This window comes from Emydura macquarii, unplaced genomic scaffold (genome assembly GCF_026122565.2).
Source record: "Emydura macquarii macquarii isolate MOO-44397 ecotype Brisbane River unplaced genomic scaffold, CSIRO-AGI_Emac_v2 contig_719, whole genome shotgun sequence".
Taxonomy (NCBI): domain Eukaryota; kingdom Metazoa; phylum Chordata; order Testudines; family Chelidae; genus Emydura; species Emydura macquarii.
The window spans coordinates 18,216,327-18,243,593 of record NW_027130856.1 but is presented as its reverse complement, the minus strand read 5'-3'; the positions used below and the strand labels follow the sequence as shown (position 1 = coordinate 18,243,593).

The window sequence follows — 27,267 nt, the reverse complement described above, 5'->3', positions numbered from 1 at the left end:
CCCAACTCTGAAAGGTGCTGAGCATTTTACTTCTTATTTAGCAAATCACTTATGCCTGTGCTTAACTTTAAGCATGCATGTAGTCTTACTGAAGTCAATAAGTCATTGGTTTACAATTAAGCATGTAATAAATACTTCACTTGATCAGGACCAAAGTGCTCGGCAACTTTTAGGATCAAACTCCTATTCCCCAACATTTAGTTGACTACAATGAAAATTCTCTTAATTAATCATAACCTCAATAATCCAAACTTATTCATGCACTTCATATAATTAAAGCATTCTTCAATGAAAATGATCAAATTTTAGCTATTTTCTTTTAATAATATTAAGAATAATCTGATCTGATTTATCTCCAGACTATGTTGAAAGTATAATATGTGACCTACTATCACTTAGATCCGTTCTGGCAGTAGCAGTTTTGCTATTGAGTACCAGTTGAAAAGCACGTACAACTTGTACACCAATTAAGAGTGATGATAGCCGTTTTTGCACAATTTGCAAATATAGCACATCCCTTTGAAAATTGAGTCCATTAGATTTTAAAAACACTGGGTAAAATCTCCATTGAAGTCAATGGAAAAACTCTGTTACTTCAGTGAGGCCAGGATTTTAACCACAGAGTTTATAGAAAAGGTTCATTCTGAGATCAAAGTACAGTGGTGTTTGCAGAATGACAACACCAGAAGAAAGCTAAGCTTTATTTGTATCCTGCTTATGTTGCAGCCTGCAGTTTTCTCTCTCTCACTGATCCTTTAACAAGGAAATAAACCGTTTAAACCGTAACACCATAGTATGCCTATTATATTAATTTCAAAACTCTTATCATCTTAAATTTAATGAGAAAATGGGTGGTCATACAATTTAAAATACTTCTGGTAAAAAAACATTATTTATCAGCATTTTACAACAAAATGGAATCTAAGACGAATTGAAGAATATTCTTACCTCATTTTGGGCCATTTCTACAAATACACTAAGGGCTTTCTCCACATTAAGTTTATCTTTTGTGGCCATCAGACAGTAGTTCTGTAACATCTTCATCTGATTTTGTTCCTCTTGTGAGTGAAGATAAAATTCTTTTAGAAGTTTCTCAGCGGTGCGTACCCCATGTTGCTCAGATTCTCTCTTCTCTTTTAAATTACTGTTAAAATTAAATTCCATATGATAATTCTTAGTTTGTCAAATACTGCCTAATGATAAAGCAATGTCTTTTAATTCTAACAGCAGCACAATTAACCGACCAGATTTGCATTTCTTCTTTTAAATATATGATAACTCGCACATATTAGATTACAGACCATTGTCCCCTCCAGACCAGAGCTGAAGCACCTTAACCTGCCACTCCCCATGTACCTGTTCTGTGTCTAAATACAGACCTTCAGCCTCCAGGGCTCTCTGTCTGATACTTTCCACAAGCATTACATTCTCAATATTTTAAAAACCACACTTATATGGCAAACATTTCTATTTTCTGTTAATAAATACAGCGTAGAGGGCACAACTGAACTGAAATACTGTGTTTAGCCTTCCTTTACACTTGGGGTGGGGAAAGACATGACCAGAGCTTTATGTTAGTCTTAGACATATAATGAGAAATTAATTTTATATTCCATTACGTTTCTGTGTTACAAATTGTTTCCATAAATGCTGGGTTTCTCTTTTACCTGTCCTCTTCATTGAGGCTTTCAAACACTTCTCCTCCTATTATCTCATTATCAGGATTTAGGCAGATCTGAATCATATTGTTGATGGCTCTCTGGCCCCAGTCACTATCCTTTCGAGCTTTATTGAAATACTTCAGTGCTTGATTGGGCTGTCCCATGTGCCTGTTTGGAGAGAATATGTAATGTGCAGTTGCAACATGAGTATAGGGTGATCATCAATCTTAATAATAACATTTTCATATTTATATACATAAAATACTAATGAAAAAGGGCTTTGTCGGCATGAAAAAATCTTGTAATATTTATTATAAGTATGGTATATTTGTACATGCGGAATCTATGAAAAATAGGTATAAAAATGCATAAACTGCATCAGATGCTTGTTTAGCTTACTTTATGAAGAACTGATGTTCTTGTAGGTACTGATTCTTTAACTGTAATGTATACTGATTCTTATTACTTTTTGTTCTATGAATGATATTCCTATTTTCCTGTATCTGTTTGTCTTTTTTGATATATTAATGTATCAAACTATCAACTGTACAGAAGGCCAGATAAATATAAAATGTTATATGAATACATTATTTAAATGTGGTTGTGGTTCTGTATTATCTGTATAATATTATCAGGGTCTGGCAAAGGCCTCAATTATACAGCAACCATACCAGACCTAACATGAAGGAAAAGGAAAGTGAAGGAAAGGGAAGAGACAGTTACTCACCTTGTGCAGTAACTGAGGTTCTTCGAGATGTGTGTCCCTGTGGGTGCGCCACTCTAGATATTGGCGCGTCCTCGCATCCTTGATCAGAGATTTTTTCACCAGCAGTGCTTGTCCGGGTTGCGCACGTGCAATTTGCTTCTCGCGACGCCATTAGCACCCTTTTTGGCACACACAACCCAACACCCTCTGTTCCTTCTCTACCATGAAGCCATATGTGTAGACTCCGAAGTAGAGGGGAGAAGGGTGGGTAGTGGAGTACCCATAGGGACACACATCTCGAAGACCCTCAGTTACTGCACAAGGTGAGTAACCGTCTCTTCTTCTTCGAGTAGTGTCCCTGTAGGTGCTCCACTCTAGGTGACTCTCAAGCAGTGCCCCCATGAGGAGGAGGGAGCTTCGGAGATCTTAGGTTGAATAGAAGAGAGTACGGATAGTCCAACTGCTGCATCAGCCCTTGAAGCTTGGTTGATAATGTAATGCTTTGTGAACGTGTGAGCCAATGCCCAGGTTGCTGCTTTACATATTTCTACAATTGGGACATTGTGCAAAAAGGCTATGGACATGGAGACCAGCCTGGCGGAATGCGTTCTGACTCATGGTGGTGGTGATATGCCTGCTTGTGTGTAGCAGGAGTGAATACATCCTTAAATCCACTTAGACAGTCTTTGTTTGGAGATCACTCCAAAGGGAAAGCTATCTGCCAGTGATATAAACAATTTTGGTGGTTTCCTAAATGCCTTTCTAGATAGAAATCTATAGATCGTCTAACGTCCAAAGTGTGGAGGGCCACTTCTTGCACAATGTTGTGAGGTTTTGGGTAAAATGTGGGTAGGTGAATAGGCTGATTTATATGAAAAGATGATGCAACCTTGAGGATAAACTTCGGGTGGTGATCTAAGGAACACCTTGTCTTTGTGAAAGATTGTATATGGCAGATGTGCCATGAGTGTATATGGCAGATGTACCATGACAGCCCTGAGATCCCCTACATATCGCCGATGTAATGGCGACTAGAAATGACACCATTGACATATATAGTATGGAGCAAGTCTCTAGTGGCTTGAAAGATGGTTTAATGATGGTTTTAAGCACTAGGTTGAGATTCCATGGAATTGTGGGAGGGCGAATGTCTGGGTATACGTTCAGCATACCTGTGATAAAATGTTTCACTATAGAGTGTGTAAAGATTGATTTGTTGTCTACATGATTGTGGAAAGTGCTGATGGCTGCTAGGTGTACCTTAAGAGAACTGATCAATAGACTTGTCTCCTTCAGGTTGAGAAGATAGTCAAAAATAGCTGGGATTGGTGCTTCGATGGCAGAGATCTGTTTCGTGTGGCACTATGTGGAGAACCTGTGCCATTTTTGCAGGTAAGTTTTCTCGTGACAGATTTCCTACTATTTAGTAATATGTGTTTTACTGATTCTGAACATTGTAGTTCCATGTGTCAGAACTAATTAGGAGCCAGGCTGTCAGATGTAATTTCTTTAGGTCCGGATGAAGAATAAGGCCACTGTCCTGAGATAGGAGATCCCTGAGAAATGGAAGGGAGATAGGTTTTCCTGCTGAGATTTGTATCAGGTAAGTGAACCACGTTTGCCTGCGCCACAGTGGAGCTATCAGTATAACTCTTGCTTTGTCCTTGCGTATTTTGTGCAGAGTTCTGGATATCAGCGGTATGAGTGGGAAAGCATAGTATAGTTCTACATTCCAGTCTATGAGAAACGCATCCCCCATTGATGCTTTCCCTAATCCTGCTCTTGAGCAGTAGTGATGGCATTTGCAGTTCTGTGTTGTGGTAAATAAGTCGATTTTGGGGTAACCCCGTAGTTGGAATACTTTTCTCAGGACTCGTTTGTGCAACTCCCATTCGTGTTGCTGCCCAAGTGCCTGCTTAGAATGTCTGTGGTGGTATTCTGAACCCTGGGTAAGTAGGTGGCTGATATATTTATGTTGTGGTGTATACACTAATTCCACAGTTTTATTGCTACCATGCATAGAGTTGGATTGTGCCCCTCCTTGTCGGTTGATGTAAAACATGCACGCGATATTGTCCATCATGATTTTTATGGATTTGTTTCTTATTATAGGAAGGAAGTGGGAACAGGCGTTGCGGACCGCACATAGTTCCCATAAGTTTATGTGGAGACTTGTTTCCTCTGTGGACCACCTGCCCTGTATGGTATGTTCTTGCAGATGTGCTCCCCAGCCTAGCACAGATGTGTCTGTAGTTATATCATAATTGAAGGTGGTTCCTGTGTGAATGGGATGCCAGATGTCAGGTTCACATGTTATGCCCACCGTCTCAATGATTGTTTAACTTTGTTTGGCACAGTTAGCGTTCTGTGAATGGAATGCTTTTGTGGTCTGTAGACCATTGAGAGCCATAGTTGTAGGGCTCACATGTGTAGTCGTGTGTTTTGCACTACAAAAGTAGTGGCTGCCATGTGTCTGAGCATTTGAACCGGGTGAACGGCCTGAGATTGGATGCGTGCCCTTATGAGGCAATCATCCAAATATGGGAACATGGTTATGCCCTGTCTGTGTAGATACGCCAGTATGACTGCAAGGACTTTGGAAAACATTCTTGGGGCAGTGGAGAGGCCGAAAGGTAGTACTGTATATTGATAATGGTTGGTTCCTAGTCTGAACCTGAGAAATCTAAGGTGTGCTGGGTGGATAGCAACATGAAAATATGTGTCTTGGAAGTCGAGGGCCCCCTTTTCCAATGCCGGTATTATGGTAGCCAAGGTGACCGTTCTGAATTTTTGTACCCATATGAACTTGTTCAACCTTCTGAGGTCTAAAATCGGTCTCCAACCTCCATTCTTCTTTTGGGTCAGGAAATAATGAGAATAAAATCCTCTGCCCTTGTGCTGAGGTGGGACGTGTTGTATGGCACCTATCTGCAACTTCCTGTTGTAATAGATGCTTGTGAGATGGGTCCCTGAAGAGGGACGGGGATGGGAGTTGGGTAGTAGGTTTGGAGATGAAGGGGATAGTATATTCTGAGTGGATAACGTCCAAGACCCATCTGTCTGTGGTGATGTTTGCCCAACTTTGATAAAACACGCATAACCAATGGTCGAAAAAAGTGGTATTGACATCATTTCTGGCTCTGGAATTTGGGGGAAGTTGAACAGACCCTTGACCAAAACCTCAAAATTGAGGCTTTGATGGAGCAGCCTGAGATGTTGATGGCTGCTGATTTGATTGTCTGCGTCACTGGGGTCTTTGTCTATTATATGGTGGATCATGTCATCTGTACTGTGATTGATGCTGATATCTGGAGTTGTAAGGTTGGTACCTAAATAGTTTTCTTTTTGTCGCAGGTGTGTATATCTCGCAGGTACAGAGTGTGGCCAGAGAATCTTTCATTGTATGCATTACCTCATCCGTTTTCTCCACGAAAAGCTTCACCTTGTCAAATGGCAGATCTTCGATAGTGGATTGAAGCTGCTTAAGTAATGCTGTGGAATGAAGCCAGGATGATCTGTGCATGACTACCGTGGTTTCAATTGTCCCGGCCGTGGTATCGGAAACGTTGAGGGAGGCCTGTAATTGACTCTCCTTGATGCATGATTGAAATTGCTCCTTTTCATTCTCTGGGATGTGTTGAATACATTTTGCCATCTTTGTGTAATTATCATGATCATAAATGGACAATAGGACCACATAATTAGCTACTCTTAATTGTAGGGTAGCAAAGGTGTAAACCTCTCTGCCCAGCAAGTCCATTCGTTTATCATCCTTGTCCTGTGGGGTTGACTTATTGTGGTGTTGCTTAGATCTGTGGTTGGCTGCCTCCGCCACCAGGGAATTTGGTGGTGGGTGGGTGAAAAGAAATTCTTTTCCTTAAGGGGAGAGGGCCTCCTCTTTTCCCCATAGTTTGTATCCGGTGGCATGGACTGTCTCTTCCTGCTAGAGCTTTTCTGTGATGAGTGTTTACTCTGTCCAGGGTTTGAAGCAGGTCTAAGGGATTTCTCCATCAGAATGAGCTTCAGGTGGAGGTCCCTATCACACCTGGTTCTAGCTTTAAGGTTTCTACAGTTAGGACATTTTTGAGAAATGTGTCCTTCACCGAGACATCTAATGCACTCTGCGTGTCCATCGGATGCTGGCATCGCATCTCTACTGGAGATGCAGCACTTGAAGCCGAGCGAGCCTGGCATGTTGCACCATCCTAAGGAAGGAGAAGAACTAACTTAGCCTAAGGGAGAAATAAGAATTGAAGAAAAAAAAATATTTTTTTAAACAAATGAACTGGGGTAATTATAACTAGTGACAAACTGATTAAACTCGGTAAAAAAAGTAAACTTTAGAGATTTTCTATCGAGCTCTGAGGAACTGCTGGAAGCTCTGTCTCGGACCGTGGATGGTTGAAAAGGAACTGAGGGTGTCGCGCTGTGCGCACCAAAAAGAACACCAATAGCACCATGAAATGCGGATTGCGTGTGTGTGACCCGGACGAGCACTGCTGGTGAAATAATCTCCAATCAAGGACATGCAAAGACCTAGAGTGGAGCACCCACAGGGACACTACTCAAAGAAGAAGTTAAAAGATACTCAAGCCCCAATTCAAGAAAGCACTTAAGAATGTGCTTAAATTCATTAATTTTCAGGAAACCGCTTAAGCATATGCTTAACTTTAAACACATATTTAATCTCATTCACTTCAATGGGATTTAAGCATATATTTAAATGCTTTCCTGAATAAGGGTCCATAACTGAATCGAGACCTAGACGATCATTGCTGGAATCTTGGAAAGCTAGAGGCTGGAAAGGAGCATAAACCATGTACACTTAAAAATGAACAAACAAAAATACCAGAAACAATATCCTAACAGAACACAATGGTCCACTGAGCATCCAATTCTTCCCCTAGGGAGAGAATGGACCACACATGATAGATGTTAGTTAAGTTGTTTATGCACTACTGGAAGGTGGTCAGATACTACAATGATGAGGATGGAATACAAATCTATACAGAATAGACTAGAGAATACCAGCTCTTTTGTTGATTGTAATCAAGAGGGAACTAACTGGAATAACTGGCAGGCAACATTTATATTTGGGAGAGAGTACTGTACAACAGTTAGTAGGAGGCCTGATGCTTTCCCTATCCTGTTACTGCTGTCCATGACGGTCAAAAAATCTTGAGAGGTAGGTAAGTTCCATTAGAATCATATTTAGGAGCCAAGACCCAGGAACTGAAAATCTTACAGAATAAGTATGTTTTACTGATTTTTTCCTTTTAGCACTGCAAAGCCATCAAAGCTAAGAGTAAGTGAGTTGTGCATTGTATTCCACCTTGAGCATCATCAACAAATTCATTTATTAAGTTCCAATCAGTTACACCTGTGGAACCCCCTTCCGATAACCAGATGCACAGATATTACCGAGGGTATAATGTGAATACAGTACATTTTCACAGAGGTGAACAAGGAGCAATTTGGGGCCTATGGAACCTCTATTATTCATGAAAAGGAAAGAACCCAGCTTGATCTATCAGATCCCAAATTGAGTCTGCAAGGCTAACAGTTAAAAGAAAAACATCTTTTGACTTGTCCTAGTTGGCTACTTGAATCACTGACCTCTGCATCTGACAAAGTGAGCTGAGCCTCACGAAAGCTTATGCCTGCTAAAATTAAATTTGTTAGTCTTTAAAGTGCCACAGAACTCTCGTTGTTTTTGCTGTATACAGACTAACACGGCTATCCCTCTGAAACATAGTATATTTGAAGCCCCGCAATGCCATTTTTAGAGTCACATTTTCAAGCAGAGCCAGACTTCAAGGCTTCATTAAGGGAGGCTAGCTGCTGCTTTGTTTTATGAATATGTAAAACATGTAAAATATCTACTTGTGGTGCTTTGTGGGGCTCACATGTTTGGAAAGTGTTTTGAGATCCCCAAGAAAAAGGTGTCATATGAAGCAGAAACTATTCTTCATTATATGACCCTCATATCATGAAGTTTAATGTAGGTGAAATCCTGGCCACAATGAAGTCAATGGGGCTTCTGACATTGACTTCAAACGGGCCAGATTTCACTCCTTGGTTTTAGAGCCATGTGAAATATTTACAATCAAACCTCAACTCTCTTGTATTGAGGCTTCTGAAGTTTGATACATTCAAGTCAACTTACTTTGTTCTATTCTATTCAGGTTCTTACACACCACTCATTACTTTCCTATATTCACTTGGCTTTCTTTTCTCTATTCCAACATTGCCCCTTTCCACAAAAAGCCTTGAGGCCACTAGGAAATTCCATTTTGTACTAGAACTTTAACTTCCCAGCAAACCTGAAGATGCTGATTCACTTCCAGTTCCTGCAAACCAAATTACAGGGCTCCGTTCACAAAATGAATCTGAAACAGCTCATATAGGCTATACAGTGGTTCCATAACCCCGCTCATCAGGATATCTATAACATTGCTAAAGACTACTCAGTACAAATTACCAGCAGTAAAGTCCTTTGCAGTAATTATAACCAGGCTCCAAAGGTACTCGAGTTGACTTTTTCTTAGCCATTTCAAAGAAATATGTAGCTTTATCAAGCTTACCACTTCTTCTTAGCAAATCAATTAACCTTTCCATGACTGAGAAGTTATCTAAAATGACATAACAATGTAACAAAGTAAGAAAGTAAACTTTACCTTTGTATTGAAAAAACTCAGACTATCCAAATGTGTGTTAAGGTTACACTTTATTTTAAAATGTGAAAAAGGCCATATTTTGCTGTAGGCAGCTATCAGTAGGATTTTGCAATGATGCTTGGAAGATTCAAAGCTGGGAAAAGACTAAAGCTTTCTGAAGGGAAAATGGCAGAGCTCCAAAGATGTTCAAGAGAACCCAGTTCTCACCAACTTTTCCTGCTCTTTTGAAGTGCCAAGGCATAGTCCTCATCCCAAATCTTCAGACCCATCCATCTTGTTTCTTTAAGAGTTGTGGCACCATAGAAGAACATTGTAATGACTAGAACATGTTACTTGGAAGCATTGTAGATTAAATTAAGACATTAACAGAGTTGTCACATATTTTCATTCGTTAGCCTTTTAAAAATTAGGGTGAATTTGAAAAAAATCCACCTTATTTAATAATAGATACCTGGTGCTTTATCCAGAACATTTTGGTAAAGATTTATAGCTTGTTCATACTTCTGTTTTCTAAACATGAGGTCTGCCATCATCTAACAGAGGGAAAAAAAAAACTGCATAAAAAGTGACTGAGATGAATTCCCTAAAAAGAAGCAGAAATGTAAAGTTATTTTACTCTTCTAAAAATAATCCTGACAACCAAAAGGAAGATATGTTTAAAAAATAACTGAGCCTGAACTAGCATTAAACCATATTCCAAAAGAAAATAATATGAAATATGCAATAAAATAACTATGCTCTATTCAGATGGACACTTTAATTTAAAGACCAGACGTTGTTGCCTCTTGCTGGATTTAGACCCAATTCTCTCATTTGTACTTCAGGAGCCCTGTGTACTCTGTGATTCTGCAGCTGTGGAATTTGCCATAGAATTCACCCCTCGCTAAAGAATTATGCTCCAGAACCAGCTTTCAGTAAAAAAAAGTGTTTCTAATAATTACGGTTGCTGAAATAATTTAGAAAACAAACCATGTGTAAACTGATGTAATGCTGCCTTTCTGAGTTCTCAGATAAGTATGAAGCAGTAGTTCTGAGAGATGTGAACAGCCCCGTTAATTTAATTAGGTTGTGTTAACTCTGAAACATAAATAAGTTCTTTCATTGTCAAGGCTGCTAGCTATTTTGCAGCTAGTCATTTTAGCAGAAATATGTATCGATATGCTTATCAAATATGAAATTGCAGAACTGCTAACTGTGATATATAACCTATCCCTTAAATCAGCCTCTGTACCAGATGACTGAAGGAGAGCTAAAGTAACACTGATTTCTAAAAAATGGTTTCAGAGGCGATTTTGGCAATTACAGGTCAGTAAGCCTAACTTCAGTACCAAGCAAACTGGTTGAAACTACAGTAAAGAACAGAATTTTCAGACACATAGATGAACACGATATGTTGGAGAAGAGTCAACATGGTTTTTGTAAAGGGAAATTATGGATCACAAATCTATTAGAATTTTTTGAGGGTATCAACAAGCATGTCGACAAGGATGAGACAGTTGAGAATAGCGTACTTGGACATTCAGAAAGCCTTTGACAAGTTCCCTCACCATAGGCTCTTAAACTAACTAAGCAGTCATAGGATAAGATCTTAGATCCTCTCATGGATCAGCAGCTGGCTAAAATTTAGGAAACAAAGGGTAGGAATAAATTATCAGTTTTCACAGTGGAGAGAGGTAAATAGCAGTGATCCTCAAGGATCTGTACTGGGACCTATGCTGTTCAACATATTCATAAATGATCTGGAAAGGGGGCTGAATAATGAGGTGACAACATTTGCAGATGATACAAAATTACTCAAGACAGTTAAGTCCAAAGCTGACTGCAAAGAGCAACAGAGGGATCTCACTAAGCTGGGTGTCTGGCAACAAAATGGCAGATGAAATTCAATGTTGATAAATGCAAAGTAATACACATGGGAACAAAATAATCCCAACTACTCATATAAAATGATGGGTTCTAAATTAGTTGTTACCACTAAAGAAAGAGATATTAGAGTTATTGTGGATAGTTCTCTGAAAACATCTGTTCAATATGCAGTGGTAGTAAAAAAAAAGCTAACAGAATGTTAGGAACTGTAAGCCAGCGTCTTGTCCGGCTTGGTCGCCGTGGCCCTTCCTCGGGCCCAGGCTCTGAGGAAGGCCACTGCACCTTCCAAAAAGGGGAACGTTAGCACCTCTGTACTAGTCTTGATTGTGGCCCCCTGGCAGGGCGGACTGCCAAGTAGTAGGATCTCCTCGGGCCCTGAGGCAGGACGAGGCAGGTGAGCAAGTAGTCTATTGCCCCGGCCCTTGGCAGGGCGGGCAAGTGAATGGTTTATTGGCCCGGCCCTTAGGCAGGGCAGGCAAGTGAGCGGTTTATTGGCCCGGCGAATTTTTCTGGGCGAAGGGTTTCTTGAAGAGCGAGCACGTACTGCAGCATTCCCTTAGATGGGGAGGAGGCCTGCGTCCAATGCTCTTTCATCAAGTCCAGGATCCCCCGGGGTTGGTGGCCATACAGTAGTTCGAAAGGCAAGAATTGCATGGAGGCCTGCGGGACTTCTTGAATGGCGAGGAGGAAGGGTGGGATTAATTGGTCCCACCACCGCAGGTCCTCAGGCGGGAATTTTCTTAACATGTGTTTTAGGGTACGATTAAATCGCTTGACCAGGCTGTCAGTTTGTGGATGGTACACGGAGGTCCAGAGCTTCCGGATCCCGAGGATGGCACAAACCTCTCGAAGCAGTCAGGAGGTGAAGTTGGTCTCCTGATCGGTTAGCAGCTCCCGGGGAAGCCCTACTCGGGCGAATACCTTGACGAGCTCACCAGCCACCGTCCGGGCAGTGGCATTTCTGAGGGGGATGGCCTCCGGGAAGCGGGTGGCATAGTCGACCAGGACCAGGATATAGCAGAACTCGGCCACGCTCCTCTCCAAGGGCCCCACCAGGTCTATGGCTACTCGTTCGAAGGACATCCCGATCATGGGGATAGGAACCAGGGGAGCTCGTGGGACTCCTGCCGTTGCCACTCATTGGCATTCAGGGCAGGAAGTGCAGTAGTCCTGGACCTCCCGGTACACACCCAGCCAGTAAAACCGCAAGAAGACTCGGGCGAGTGTCTTGTCCACGCCTAAGTGTCTGGCAGCCGGAATGTCATGGGCCAACCTTAAGACGGCCTTTCAGTGCAGTTGGGGCACCACAAGTTGGGCATGGGGTTTCCGGGTCTGTGGGTCTTTCTCCAGGCAGTAAAGCTGGTCCCTCCGTAGCTCAAATTGGGGCCACTGGGCGGCTCGTTGGGGGTTGGTTATGACCCCGTCTACTGCCGGCAGCTGTTCGTAAGCCCGGTTGAGGGTGGGGTTCCCCCTCTGGTCTCGGCAAAAATTGGCCATGGGGTCATCTGAGGGCGGCAGGTCCATCTCAGTCAGGGCCGTCCCTTCTCCTGGCCCCTCGGTTTATGGGGCTGGTTCGGAGGTGCGGTCCGGCGGGTCCTCACCCTCTGGTGGGTCTGAAGTTCTGGGGTCCCATCCTGCGGGGCCCCTGTATCGGGGTCCTCAGCATTACCCGCCCGTTGGAGGACACCCGTGAAGTCGGGCAGTCCCGGCCGAGGATCACCGGATAGGGCAGCCCGGGTGCCAGCCCTATGGACAGTACATGGGTCTGTGGTCCTATGGTAAGGGGGACCGGCATAGTAGGGTAGAACTGCAGGACCCCGTGGATGCACTGCAGCCTGACTTTGCCTAGGGTCTTCCCATCCTCGGGGACCAGACCCCGTAGGATGAAGGTCTGCCCACACCCGGAGTTGACTAGGGCCTCGACTCGTCTCCCAGCTAGGCTGACCGTGATTGTTGTCTTAGGGCCTGAGGGCCCCTGGGCCCACCCCTCTCCGGCGTACACCATGCCGTAAGTACAGGTCAGGGTCGGGCATTGTCGGCGTAGATGCCCCTGTTGGCCACAGACAAAGCATGGACCCCAGTCACTGGGTCCCTGGGCTGCTCTGTTCTGGGGCCAGCTGAGGCTGGGCTCCAGACTCCTGGAAGGTCAGGTGCTCGGCCCAGGTGTGGGTTTTACAGCCCCGGCAGGTCCCGTCCAGCCGGAGGTCGGGGTCGTGGGCCCGATTGGCCTCTCGGCAGCGAGGAAGTCCTCCATCAGGTGAACTGCTCCCGACAGGGTGGTGGGGTGGTGCCTGATCACCCAGTTCCTCCCCTGGGCAGGTAGGTTGCCCACTAGGCAGGGTCCCATCCCGCGGCCGTTGCCACCCGCTCGAATGTCACCAAAAATGCTTCGGGGTCATCAGTGGGTCCCAGCTTGGTGAGGCGTGGCTGAAGCCAGGCTACCGGTGGGCCTCGGCTTGGAGTTTCTTCCGGTCCGGGGATGGTCAGCCCCGCACAGCCACCCAGCTGCTTCATGAACTGCCGCTGTAACTCTTGCTCCTGGGCCCCCAGATCCCACAACAGCTGATGCTGTTGGGTGCCCAGAGTCTGGAGCAGTTGCTGCTGCTGCTGTAGCTGGGCTGCTTGTTGCTGCTGCTGCTGGGCTTCTGTCCACCACTTGATGAGCTCGTCAGCTTCCATTTTTATTTTATTTTTTTTGGATCAGTCGATGTCCAACCTCCAAGAAAGTATCAGTGCAAGCAGCCCCCCTTGGTGTCGGGGGTGGGGGGTAGTTGGCAGCATTCTCCACCATGTGTAAGCCAGCATCTTGTCCGGCTTGGTCACCGTGGCCCTTCCTCGGACCCAGGCTCTGAGGAAGGCCACTACACCTTCCAAAAAGAGGAACGTTAGCGCCTCTGTACTAGTCTTGTTCGTGGCCCCTTGGCAGGGCGGACTGCCAAGTAGTAGGGCCTCCTCAGGCCCTGAGGAAGGGCGAGGCAGGCGAGCAAGTAGTCTATTGCCCCGGCCCTTGGCAGGGCGGCAAGCGAGCGGTTTATTGGCCCGGCCCTTAGGCAAGTCGGGCAAGCAAGCAGTCTATTGGCCCGGCCCTTAGGCAGGGTGGGCAAGCAAACAGACTAGCCCCCCGGCCCTTAGGCAGGGCAAGGCGGGCAGTGGGTCCACTCGGTAGCGGCAGGAGGAGAGCACGTTCTCCCAGGGTGGCTAGGGAAAGGTGGAGGGGGACGCAGGACCTCCCGTCTCCACTGCATCCCAGGCCAGGGCCCTAGCAGTGGCAAGGATGTTGCCACTGAGTCGGTGGACCTCCTGCCACAACACACCGACGGGGTCATGCCCCTGTCGCAGCCACTGTCTATGGCTGTCCCTGGGCCACTTCCTCCCTGTATCCCCAGGTACCTGTCTTTTCTGGGTCCTCAGGGTCGCTGGGGTACACAGTCCATGACTGGCTCACCAGTCCCTCTTCATCCACTGGTGGTAAGGCGGGGAGCTCCTCGGCAGAGGGCAACTCCTCCAGGTCACAGGGCTCCGGGGTGTCAGCGTCAGGCAGCTCCTCCAGATCAGGGCTGGCCTCTGAGGGTATCTCCCCACCCTCCGGCTCAGGGGCCTCGGTCCAGTTGCTTGGGCGCAGAGGCCCTGTCCAGTCCTTGGGTTTGGGGGCCTGATCCGGTCACTGGGCCTTGGGCCCAGTCCTTAGGGGTTGGTTGGCGGGGCCATTCCTGGTGCCTCTGCTCCGGGGGGCGCTCGCTCGGGGCAGCGACCCAGCTGGGGTCAGGCCTACGCTCCAGCTGGCAGGCCGGCACGTCTGCCTCCGGCGGCCGCCTGTTTCCCACTGAGCTGTGGGGCCTGCCTTTCGTACTCCCTGCCCCGGCGGAAGCTCCACCCCTCTGCTGCCGGATAGGCTGGTCGGGTGAACCTATCCCTGTCCGGATCCCCAGTTGCCGGGCAGACTGGTCTGCCGGCCCTTTTACTGTTTGCTCTGGTCACCGCAGCCCTTCCTTGGGCCCAGGCTCTGAGGAAGGCCACTGCACCTTCCTACAGGAACCATTAGGAAAGGAATAGATAATAAAATGGAAAATATCATAATGCCAATATATAAATCCATGGTATGCCACACCTTGAATTCTGAAGGCAGTTCTGGTTGCTCCATCTCTAAAAAGATATACTAGAATTGGGAAAGATACAGAGAAGAGCAACAAAAATTATTATGAGTATAAAACAACTTTCATAAGAGGAGAGATTAAAAGACCGGGACTGTTCAATTTAAAAAAGAGACGGCGAAGGGGGGATACAAAAGAAATCTATAAAATCATGAATGGTATGGAGACCGTGAATGGGGAAGTGTTCACCTCTTCATATAACACAAGAACCAGGGGTCACCCAATGAAATTAATAGGCAACAGGTTTAAAACAAGGAAAATCAAGTACTTCTTCACACAACACACAGTTAACCTGTGGAACTTGTGCAGTGAGATGTTGTGAAGGTCAAAAATATAAAAGGATTAAAAAAAGTATTAGATAAATTAATCGAGGATAGTTCCATCAATGACTAATAGTCAAGATGGATTGGGTCATAACCCCATGCACCATGTGTCCCTAAACCTCTGACTTCCACAAGGTGGGACTGGATGACAGGGGATGGATCACTTGAAAATACCCTATTCTGTTTATACTTTCTGAAGCACCTGGCACTGGCCACTGTTGGAAGACAGGATACTGGGCTAGATGGACCATTGGTCTGACCCAGTATGGCCGTTCTTATATTCTTATCCCACAGTCCCAAGCTGCCTCCCCAGGAGCCCAAATTCCCAGATGTCCCCTCCCAAGCTGCCAAAATCTCCAGCCTCATCACAGATCGCTTTCACCATGCAATGAAAAACTTCAGCATACTAAATGAAGTGTAATAAGTGTAATGTGGAGCCAATATAAAATAAACTGAATTTAATATTGAAATAAATAATTCAATGGCTACTTTACTACTGTATTATTCATTGTCATACTTAATTCAAAGAAAATCTCCATTTAGGTTACTCACATGTACTCATTTTCAGGTGTCCCATTTCATCTAATGACTCAGGGATTATCTATCTAGTGGAGTAACGGGCTCTACGAGGGTGTGATATCTCAAGAGAACTAATGTGTTGCACATTAATGGATCTGTGTAGACCCTACTGGTGCACTGTAACATAGCACTATTTCAGAGGGGTAGCCATGTTAGTCTGTATACAGCAAAAACAATGAGAGTCCTGTAGCACCTCAAAGACTAACAAATTTCTGTGGGAATAAGCTTTCGTAGGCTTTGTCAGATGTATCATGCTTCATGCATCATGTTTGAAACAGTACTACATTAAAGCATACTAGGGAACCTTTAGTGTGTACCATCAGGATCTCCATGGACCACTTAATGAGCTACACATTAGCGCACTTCAGAAATCACAACTGCTACAGCACATCATCCCACAATGCAGACAAGTTATATATCTCACTTATATGCAATACAACACTGACGTGTCACTTAGTGCCATGTGAAACATGGACTGAACTGCAACTCAGAAAAACCATGCCCTTTGCTAACCTGACAGAAGTACATGATTACCCTCAAAAAAGCAAATACTTTCCCATTACTCATAAGGAAGTATATGCTTAATATTTTTCTGTTCTTATACAGATTGCTTTTTGGGATGTATACATTAGATTTTCACCTTCCCCTTACCTCACTTTTCTATGATTCTTCATGGAAAAAATTTCTTTAGTAGACACAACCTATTTTGCTATCAATTTCAGTGTAACTTCTGGGACATATTATGCCAATACACAAGGGAATGTCTTTAGAGCAGCCTAAAATATTGAAAACAATTCTTTAATCTGGGCTACAGATGATTAAATATTATCCATTTATACCATTGTTGCAATTTCATTGCAATTGTCATCTTGAAGAAGCAGAGCACAATGATGTTCACATGAATCAATATCTCCTTGTATTAAATAAAGACGAGCCAACTGCAGTAGTACCTAGGAGAATAAGGACAAGTAATTAAAGATGGGAAATATTTCAATGATCAGTGTAATTGCTATCGAGAATCATTTTTTTTCTTTCTTGATTCAGAATCCTATTTCAGAGGTTAGAGATGGAAAAAATTTCAGTGAAGTTACATCAGGGATAAATTTGTCCCTTTATAACATTTACTCCATCCTCCTGACAAAGTGGAATGTTCCCTACACTAGTATGCTCCTCAGTGCTTTATCTTGTCTAGTTTTAACTGTCCCAACTGATGAGGACAGCATTATTTCTCTTAGAAATGAACAGCTCCACTTGATGTGGGGCAAAACAGTTATAGAAAAGTCACTGTACATGCCATGTAACCTTTGGAACAGAGTGTAATTTACTCCAAGAAAATATGAATATATTAATGTTATTCTCATTTAAATGGCAGATGCAGGTGCTTGATCCTGTGACATGCCGAAGTGCCATTAGCTCCCAGTGAAGTCAGTTGAAAGGGTGACAAAAAGAAGATTAAGACGTGACTTGATTACAGTCTATAAGAACCTAAACATGGAACCAATATTTGTTAATTGTCTCTTCAATGTACCAGAGAAAGGTCTAAAACGATCCAACGGCTGGAAGCTGCAGGTAGGCAAGTTCAGACTGGAAATAAGATGTATATTTTTAACACTGAGTGTAATTAACCATAGGAACAAATCACCAAGGGTCATGGTAGTTTTTTAAACAAGACTGGATGTTTTTCTAAGAGATCTGCTATAGGAATTGTTTTGGGGACGTTCTATGGCTTGTGTTATACAGGAGGTCAAACTAGATGACCACAATGATCCCTTCTGACTCTAGAATCTATGAAACTTTGAAGTTCAGAGTGTTCAGCGTCCCAAAGTTGTGTTTATCACTGCATCCTTCTTGCTGAAAGGGAGCCCAAGCATGTAACTTGGCAAAATTCCCATGGACTTCAATTGAGGTTCTGCCTGCACAGAGGGAATTCATCATCAATATTCAAGGCCATGTTGCACTGCTTAGTGAACCTGAGAATCTAACCCTCAAAAATGTAATGTAACATTATAGGGCAGGGCCCTCTCTTTGTTGCTAATGCAAATATGTGCTTCAGAAATTCAAGAAAAATGTATCATAGGAAAGGGTTTTTTGTTTTGTTTTTGCTGGAGCTGGGGGTTGATATTTAATTTATCCTACAAGATCACTGGTTTGTTTTGGGTTTTTTTGTATTGTACATTTGCTCTATGGTTTTTTTGTAACTGGATGAATTTTATAAAATAAATAAATGAAAAAAGTGCTAATAAGAGCCTGGACCAATATTTTTTTCTTGAATGTATTTGGTTTTTTCTGGCTTCCGTTCTGCTGAAATGCAAGTTTAAGAATTCACCCATGGTACTTTTTATATTTTGAATATTCAAACATACTTTCATCTTACCATTTAAACAACAAAGCGGCCAACATAACTATTTTTCCAACTTAATGTGCACTTAAAGTATTATTGAATAACTACTGACTTGGATTTAAGACAGTGCTTACTTTACTATCTGTCTGATTGTAAGACAGTGCATCTTTATACCACTTAACAGCTTGTACATAGTCTTTCTCGATTAGGTATTGCTCAGCAAACTGTACACAGATCAATGATGTCAACTGCTTCTGAGAAGGGATCAATTCAGGTTGTTCCAGAGGGATACGCTTCAGTATTCTCAACTGTATGTCAAAGGCCTTAACAAACAAACAAATATAGGAAGAGAGATTATAACTCAAACAGTAATAGAGTAACTATTTTAAAAGTTTTTCATAATTTTGTTGGGCAGTGGGAGGTCTAAAATTTATACTTAAGATGTTACTTAAGATATTATTTATATTTCAGAATTTAAACTTAAGATGTTTCAAAAAGGTTTTTATTATATTGTAAATCCAAACTCCATTCCATTCTCCGCAGCTATTTTCTTTTTTTAAAAGGTAATTAGGTTATCTTAATATTTTGCAATATTGGATTTTAGGTAAGTTGGTTAAATTACTCCTCTTTCTTATAGTCTTTTCATTTTTTGGTGCATACAATTAGCTACTGTAGGCAATGGCTTGGTGCATCTGCTCTTTATCATGCAATAGGTGAATATTCTAAAGGGATGAAATTCATCCATGTTTAGAAAGGCAGCACAAGATCACTAGTATGTAAGTGGTGCATAAGACAGTGCTGTCCCTCATTACGGGGGTGAGTTTTACCAAAGGCTTATACTCATAGTACCAAATTATTCTAGCTGTAGGTTTGATAGACACATTTTTTTCCACATAACATATAATTTAATGTGAACTGAGATAATGATTCTTTATGATTCACTGAATAAGTGGATATTCCCCATTGATTTTAGACCCACTGGTCATGCCAAGGTGCTCAGGGCACTACATAATAATTCACAATAACTTTTTAAAATGTTTATAAACATACAACAATATAATAAAACCACCTAAAAAACCCCCAGACAAATAGAGGGAATCATATGTAGAAAGAAGGTTATGGGAAAAGATTTTCAATATGGGGCTGATAATGGGGAAAAAATATTGGATCAAATTCTCTATTTGTGTAACTCTAGTTAAATCAGTGGGGTTACACCCGCAGAGAATTTGCCCCATTATGCTATGTTGTTTAAGAGTGGGTAGAATAGTTAAGGGCGAATGAATTCCACCCCTTATAGCCCGTGAGAATAAAATTACAATTGTCTGTCTACTTAGATTGCAATGGTTGAATTCTTAAGAACTGGAAGGTGTTAGAGCACAAATACTAGTTAGGACACGGCTCAACAAAGAGGTAATGAATATATCCAAAACTCATAGCAACATTCCATATCTACTGAAGTGAATAGTGAATTATTTGAGCTATTCAATTAGAGCATGGTTTTCAGAAGAGCTGAAAACTACAACTCTGAGTAAATTCAATGGAAGTCACAGATGTTCATCATCTCTGGAAAAAACCCAACAATCTTGGAAGAAATGGTTACTCACTGTTCTGTGGTTCTTTGAGATGTGGTGCAGACATGTATTCCACTTAGGTGTGTGTGTACCCAGCACACTGGAGCTGGAGAATTTTGCCTAGCAGTAGCCATACGAAGGCAGCACTTGTGACTTGTGGCCATAGCCCTTCCCCTGGCAATATGAGGTGGTGCCATTCTGACCTTCTCAGTTCCTTTGCACTGCATATCAAGAGTATAGACTCTGATGCAGAGGGATTGGAGAGGGGATTGTGGAATACACATCTGCATCACATGTTGAAGAACCACAATCACAGTAAGTAACCGTTTCTTTTTCTTCAAGTAGATTTAGCCGTGTATTCCACTTAGCTGGCTCACAAGCAGTACCCACAGGAGATGGGGCCCAGAATCTACTTAAATAAGGCATCCACTGCATCCACTGCAGAATGCAAGATCTGGTCATGACACTGGGTTGGGAGGTCTGGATAAAGAGAAAGAGACATGGGAAGCTGAACGGATACTAACAGAAGGCTGGAGAACCAACGTTGCCTCAGCCATGCTGGAGCAATGAGGATGACCTTGGCATGGTTCAGCTTGAGTTTGAGGATTACTTGCAAGATGACTGGAATCAGAGAGAAAGCATACAGGAGTGCTGATTCCCAATTCTGGTGAAAGGAGTCAGTCAGGGAGTCCAAACTGAGGCCTCCTCAGGAGCAGAACAGACAACATTTCTTGTTGTCTCTCAGCAAACAGATCAATTATAGAGATGCCCCAAATGATAGAGATGACTGCAAGACAATGGGCTTCAGAGACCATTCATGGCTCAAGTAGAAATTCCTGCTGAGATGATCTGCGAGTTGATTCTGAGCCCCAAGTGAACCATCAGCCACCGGATTAACGTTCTCTCTGATGCAAAACCACCAAGGCCTGATTGCTTCCTGACAGAGCACTCTTGAGTGTGCTCCTCTTTGTCTGTTCACATAACACCTTGAGTACGGAGCCCCACTGTGATCTCAAAAGACTTGACATGTTGTAAATGGCCCTAAGCTCCAGAATGTTAATATGAAACATAGTTTCCTGTTCTGACCTGAACACTCAGTGACCCCAGATGCACTCCCCAATCTATCAAGGAGGCATAAGTGACAATGGTCCTGGGCAGTGGGGACAAAGCAAAGAGAATGCACTGGCATAAGTTGCACTGAACTATTTACCACTGTAAGGAGTCCAGGATCAGCACAGAGAGCTGCACCAAACTGTCCAAGGAATGATGGGTGGATGATAAACTCTCCTCACCCACACTTGGAGAGAGTGAAAATGTAACCTGGCAAATTGGACTACCTGCATGCAAGCAGAGCCATGTGACCCAATAGCCTTAGGCACACTCAAACATAGTTAAAAGCTGAGAGTGTAGCTCCAGACACAGATGAGAAATTGCCTGAAAATGATCCATCAGCAGAAGCACTCTCAGACTTGTCAAATCTATTAAGGCCCCATTCAAGTCGATTCTTTGAGTGGGGACCAATGGTGACTTGTCTCTGTTGAGAATGAGACCCAGGAAATCGAGTAAGTATAGTGTGATATATATGTGGGAGAGAAGTTCTTCCCTGGACTTACCCCTCAGTAATCAATTGTCTAGGTATGGGAAGATATGAATTCCACTCTTCCTAAGATACACTGTCACTGCAACCATACATTTGGTAAAAACACAGGGAGCAGAGGACAGACCAAAGGGGAGTATGGTCTACTGATAGTGTCCATGTGCCAGGATGAACTGGAGCAATCGTCTGGCTTGGAAGAATTGTCACATGAATATAAGCATCCTGAAAGTCCAAAGCAGCAAACCAGTCATTCTGATTTAATATGGAAGGACAGCTGATAGGGTGACATCTGGAATCTCACATATCTAATATATTTGTTGAAGTTGCAGAGATCAAGAATTGGTTTCACTCCACCTTTGAATTTGGGAACCAGAAAGTACTGGGAATAAAATCTTTGGCCCCAGATTTGCAGAGGGACCTCCTTCACAGCTCCCAATTCTAGTAAAGACTGAATCTGCTCAAACAGCAGTATCTCATGAGAAAGGTCCCTGAAGACGGACAGGGTAGGAGGGTGGAGAAGAGGGATGAAAAGGAACTGGATTTCATAACTCATCCTGATTGTGTGTAGGACCCAGCTGTCAGTGGTAATCAAGCCCCAAACATCATGAAAATGAGCCAGCCTGTCCCCAAATGAGGGGGACAGATATATAGAGGTCATAAGTGGATCACTCCCCTTGACAAACAAGTCAAAATGGGCTCTTGGAAGACACTGGGGGAGGACAAGTTGACTGGCCAAACTCAGGACCCGAAGGCTTTTGCTTCTGGGATCATGACCCTTTTTGGAGTAGTCTTGCTGCCTCAGGGGAGGGAAGGACTACCCAAAGGGGCATTGCAAGTGGTACTGTTGATGATACTGCTGACTATCACAATGGCGTCTCTGCACTGCTGGAGTATACACCCACAGAGAGTGCAGGGTAGACCTTGAGTCTTTAAATGAGTGCAAGTTTTCATCAGTCTTAACCAAAAAAGCACTCAATCATCAAAGGACAGGTCCTCAATAATCCCCTGCACGCTCGGGAGAATGCTTGAATTTTGCATCTAAGGTGCTCTTTACATGTTTACTGCTAAAGCCATAACTTTGGTCAATGTATCTGCCACGTCTAAAGTAGATTGCAAGAATGTCTTGGCCACCAAACAGACCTTAGCTGCAAACATTCAAAACTTCTCCCTGGATACTTCAGGGAACTGGTCTACAAATTTATACATAGCTGTCCAATTAATGAAATCATACTTGGACAATAGTGCCTGCTGGTTCGCAATATATATTTGTAGGGAAGAAGACGTACAGATTTTTCTACCCATTAAGTTTGTCTTCTTAAACTCTTGTTCTTTGGGATAGACTTATACCTACCTTGCTTTATCCTATCATTCACTATGGTCCCAACCAGGGAATTTGGGACTGGATGGGAACAGAAGCCCTCAAAACCCTGCATAGGAACAAAATAGTGTTTCTATGTACTCTTCACCGCAGGCGGCACTGAAGCTGGATTACTCCAAAGAACCTTTGCAGGCTCTAGGAATGTATCTTTAATAGGGAGTGCTACCCTCCCCAGGGCAGTCACCTGGAGAATATCCAATAGTTTGTGAATATTCTCCTGCAGGAACTCTGCCTAGATGCCCAAGGTAGCAGCCACATGCTACAAAATATCCTGATAGGCCCTGAAGTCCTTTGGCACTGAGGGAAAAGGGCAACCTAGTACCAGTGAATTGTCAGGGGATGATGATGAAGCAGTCACTTGTGCTAGGGATGGGTCCTGACCCTGAACTGTTGGACCTGGATGGCACAACTCTGGAGGCCTCAAAAAGGGAAGCACAACCGATGCCTGAACTTGCAGAGGAACAATAATCACACCATCTAGTGGTCTTGCTCTGGAATGGAGTGAAGAGTGCAAGCTTTGAGACTGAGGAGTATCCCATGGATTCCAGGGACTCCACATTGCATTTGTGGCCAGTAGGCCTGAGGCTAGGGGCACCTGTTTTGGTACCAATGCTGCTCCAAGAACTGTCCTCAGTTCCAGTTGGGTGATGGAGAATGAGAAGACCCTGACCTGGATCCTGAGGAGCCCCGGGTCTCTGAGGATAGTGTTGGAACTAGCCCTGATGGTGCAAGAAGCCAATCCAACTCATTCACTACCCAGCACGTAAGCAGTACCATTGCCGATGATGGAATTGGCACAGCCCGCCCTGAATACATCACAGTAGCATCTGTTGCAGGAGTAGTGCCAGTACTGAGGTCAACAATGATGTCAGTGTAACAGACAATGCTGAGGTGGAAGATGGGTTCTGCAGCCAAGACAACGTCAGTGCCAAGGCATGCTCTGGTGCTGAGGAGGTCCTTGGTGCTGGGCCCAGCACTAGCTTCAGTTCTGAAGTCTGTGGCGGGGAGACCAGGCTGCATTGCCAATGGACCCTGAAGTTCTGCATCATGCACAGATGTTTCCAATGAGGTTGTGGATGCCATAATTCCAGCAAAGTCCTGGACAAATGGAAAGTCCAGAACCTGGTATTCCATCAATATGGAAACAGCCAGAGCTGGCATTGATGTTGTCAGTACTGGGACTCAACATATGCCCCACAGTGGGAAGTGGAATCAGTGGTATGGTACTCTCACATGTCTCTATATGGTACCAGGGAGCAGTTTGAAGAACCTGCTCCATCCTGCAGGCCAGCAGCTCTTCTTAGATGAAGAGGAAGAGTCCAAGAGTATTCAGGAGATTTGGAGTAGTCCCAGTTGGCCTTATCAGACTGTTTCCTTGGCACCCTTGAGGAGGGCAAACAAATTCTCTGTCTCTTGGGAGAGATACCAGCCCCAGAATGTGGAGTGACATCACTCACCAAGCCCAAGGGTGACTGCTGATCCAATGCAGACCTCAGTGCTAAAACAGGCCTCATAGCCTGTTCAAGGAGGTGCTGCTTTAGGCAAAGGTCTCTAGCCACCCGAGCCCTTTCTGTGAATGATTTACAAACTGAATACCGTTCCTTGGCAAGACCTGTGTCCAAACACAGTAAGACCTTGTGAGGGGACCATTGATGGGGATTGACCCCCTACATGATGGGTAGCACTTCAACAATGTTCAGGGAATCACCTATGCCAAATAATTATACTAACTTACTAACACTAAGTAGAGTACTAACTGACTATTCAACTATGTACAGAGAAGATCCTCAGAAACTGAGAAGGGATTTTGTGGTGAAAGCCACACAGAGCTCTAGGCACAGGCAGTGAAAAGGAACTGAGGGGAGTCAGGGTGAGGTTGCCACCTCATATAGCCAGGGGAGGAGCTAAAACCACAAGGCGTGAGCGCTGTGCTCCTATAGGTACTACTAGGCAAAATTCTCTGGATTCAGCATGCTGGGCATGCACACACGTAAGTGGAATACACAGCTGCATCTACTTGAAGAAGCACTTAAGCTATTTCTACTGATAAATAATTAGGGAAGATCTCTAGTATTGTAAATGGCTTGTATAACCTCATCAATTACCTTGTTCAAAGTTCCCAACACTTCTTCTTTTTTACAGTTTTTGTAAACCTTTGCTAGTAAAATGAGGCTCTTGACATCCTTCATCATGGAAGGCAAGTCATTAACTGAAAGATTAAAAATGGTAATATGTTATCTTTCTAATCTAACATTTTTATGGATATCAGAAACAACAATTCATGTTTGGAGTGCATAATGAAGTATTTTTGCACCACACATATATGTATAAACCAAGGCTTGGAAGACAGCCCTTGTACAAGGCAATCTAAATATTTATTGAAAGCTTGTGCAAGTATACTCAGTAATCTAGAAATATAATTAACTGGAATAATTATTTATGAAGAAATTAATTGTATATATTGTAAAAGAATCACAGGCTTTGATATTACATAGAGCAAACTTAATGGAAAGCATGAATAATGTTACCAAAGTCATGGTCCAGAGCTTGATTCAGAACTTTTTCTGCCTTGTTAAACTTCCTGAGTTTGAGGAGGAGTTCAGCAAGATCATGGCACAAGAAGTCCTGCTTACTCATCTTTAGAGCTACTTCATAATAATTAATAGCCTACAAGGAAATTTAAAAATGTCATTAGATTACCCCAAATACGGAATTTATAGTACGTCAAAATGAAACATTCATTTATAACTTCTGTCATCTATTCAATGTTATTATTTCTCTTTATTTCTTTATTCTTATGATTTAAAATCCTCAATGAATAAAAGAAATCCTTTGTTTTCAAGACCTTGCTATATTGATGAGTTTTCACATATGCTTGTCCAATTTTTCTGGCCAGTGCTGCATCTAAAGGATTCTTTTTTTGAGCTGCTTCATATACTTCCACAGCTTTCTCTGGCTAAAAATAAGAGACAGAAGTGGGAGTTATTTCCATGTGTAATATTAGCAGTTAGACATATTTTTGCTAATGATTCAGCAACATTAATTGTATGATATATAAATGATCATTATTAATTGATTATTACTATTATTATTTAAATAAATTTAAACAAAAATACATTCACTGAAAAAATTACTACAGATTTGTTGACCAAATTTATACTAACCTCTTGAATATTCATGTAGGCATCTCCCAAGAGAAGACTAGTATGAGGACTTGGCAATTGTTCACACAGTTCGCTATAAAAAAAGTCAGAAGAACATTTAGAATCAAGAAACAATAAGAAACAAATGTTGCAATCTACTGCATGAAATGTATTTTTATTACTTTATGAACCCTCAAGAATATAAAGTCAGTTCTATCATTAAAAAAAATAGACCCAGAACTTCAGCTGGTGTAAGTCAGAGTAACTCCAATGACTTCAATAGCCACTACCCCAGAATGCTTATGCAGTCTGAACGAAGAAGAGATGCAATACATTGGTGCAACAAACAAATGAAGAGAATTGGGATGGAAAGATGAAGATAACAGTTATAGGAAGTCAGGGTTACACAGAATAGTTAGAAGACATTTGCAGGTTTTGAATTAAAAATGTATCATTTTTAACAAGTTTCCAGTCTGATTCTAACCCTTCTTCACACATACACAAAAGTAACTAATAGAAAAAGGCACTCTCTCCCCAGCTGTGTCTACTGTGAGGTTTTTGCCACATTCTCTCATCACCGCACAATCACTGGGGCAGGTCCATGGGCGTTGGCAAGGATGGGAGCATAGTATGCACCAAATGTGGGTGTTTTTATTTCTAAGTCATCTAAGTCTAAACAGAACAGATCTAGACAACATGGTAGTAAAAATCATGGAGTACGTTAGTGCTCCCACCATTCATAGCATTGGTGAAGCTGCATCGGTTATATAGTGCAGTGATAGGAGAATTTAACAAAAACTTTAGGGTGGGTAAGTTAAAGAAGTCTATCCCTCAGAGATTAATGTAAGGGCTTGCCTACACTTGGAAATATAAGGAAATAGCTATTCCAGAATAATTATTACTCAGGCTAACCCATGCTACTGTGGAGGACAGTCTCATTGTTATATCTAGTTGAGAAAATTAAATAAACTCAGTGTGAAAGAGCAAGGCAAGGCAGGAAAAAAAGCTAAGTGGGAAAATCTCTGTTTTTCACTTTGCCTTAGATAGGAATTTACTGATTTGACAATCTCTTGTAAACACAAAAGTCTTTTGGGGGAGCTAAAAATATTGGTGACAGTATAAGGAGGTTATGAATAAAGCATACACTAGCTATACACAATGGCTCTTTATCAGGTATGCTGACCTTCTGCTAGGATCAAGTGTATTATATCAGTTTAACATCTGATATTGTCCTTTAGAGGCAGAACAATATCCTGCACTTGAAAGGGGATGGA

The 27,267-nt window shown here is 42.9% G+C and overlaps 1 protein-coding gene across 1 annotated transcript in view; it reads right to left on the bottom strand.

Moving 5' to 3' along the window:
• Positions 1-27,267, bottom strand: part of TTC21A (tetratricopeptide repeat domain 21A) — a 79,933-nt gene that overhangs the window by 5,005 nt on the left and 47,661 nt on the right. The window contains exons 16-25 of the mRNA XM_067542807.1: positions 26,015-26,087; positions 25,696-25,806; positions 25,379-25,517; positions 24,956-25,059; positions 18,439-18,627; positions 16,803-16,913; positions 9,496-9,577; positions 8,849-8,999; positions 1,668-1,829; positions 949-1,144 (exon numbers count right to left, since the gene is read on the bottom strand). Coding sequence (XP_067398908.1) covers positions 949-1,144; positions 1,668-1,829; positions 8,849-8,999; positions 9,496-9,577; positions 16,803-16,913; positions 18,439-18,627; positions 24,956-25,059; positions 25,379-25,517; positions 25,696-25,806; positions 26,015-26,087 — 1,318 coding nt within the window. The remainder of the gene's footprint in view (positions 1-948; positions 1,145-1,667; positions 1,830-8,848; positions 9,000-9,495; positions 9,578-16,802; positions 16,914-18,438; positions 18,628-24,955; positions 25,060-25,378; positions 25,518-25,695; positions 25,807-26,014; positions 26,088-27,267) is intronic.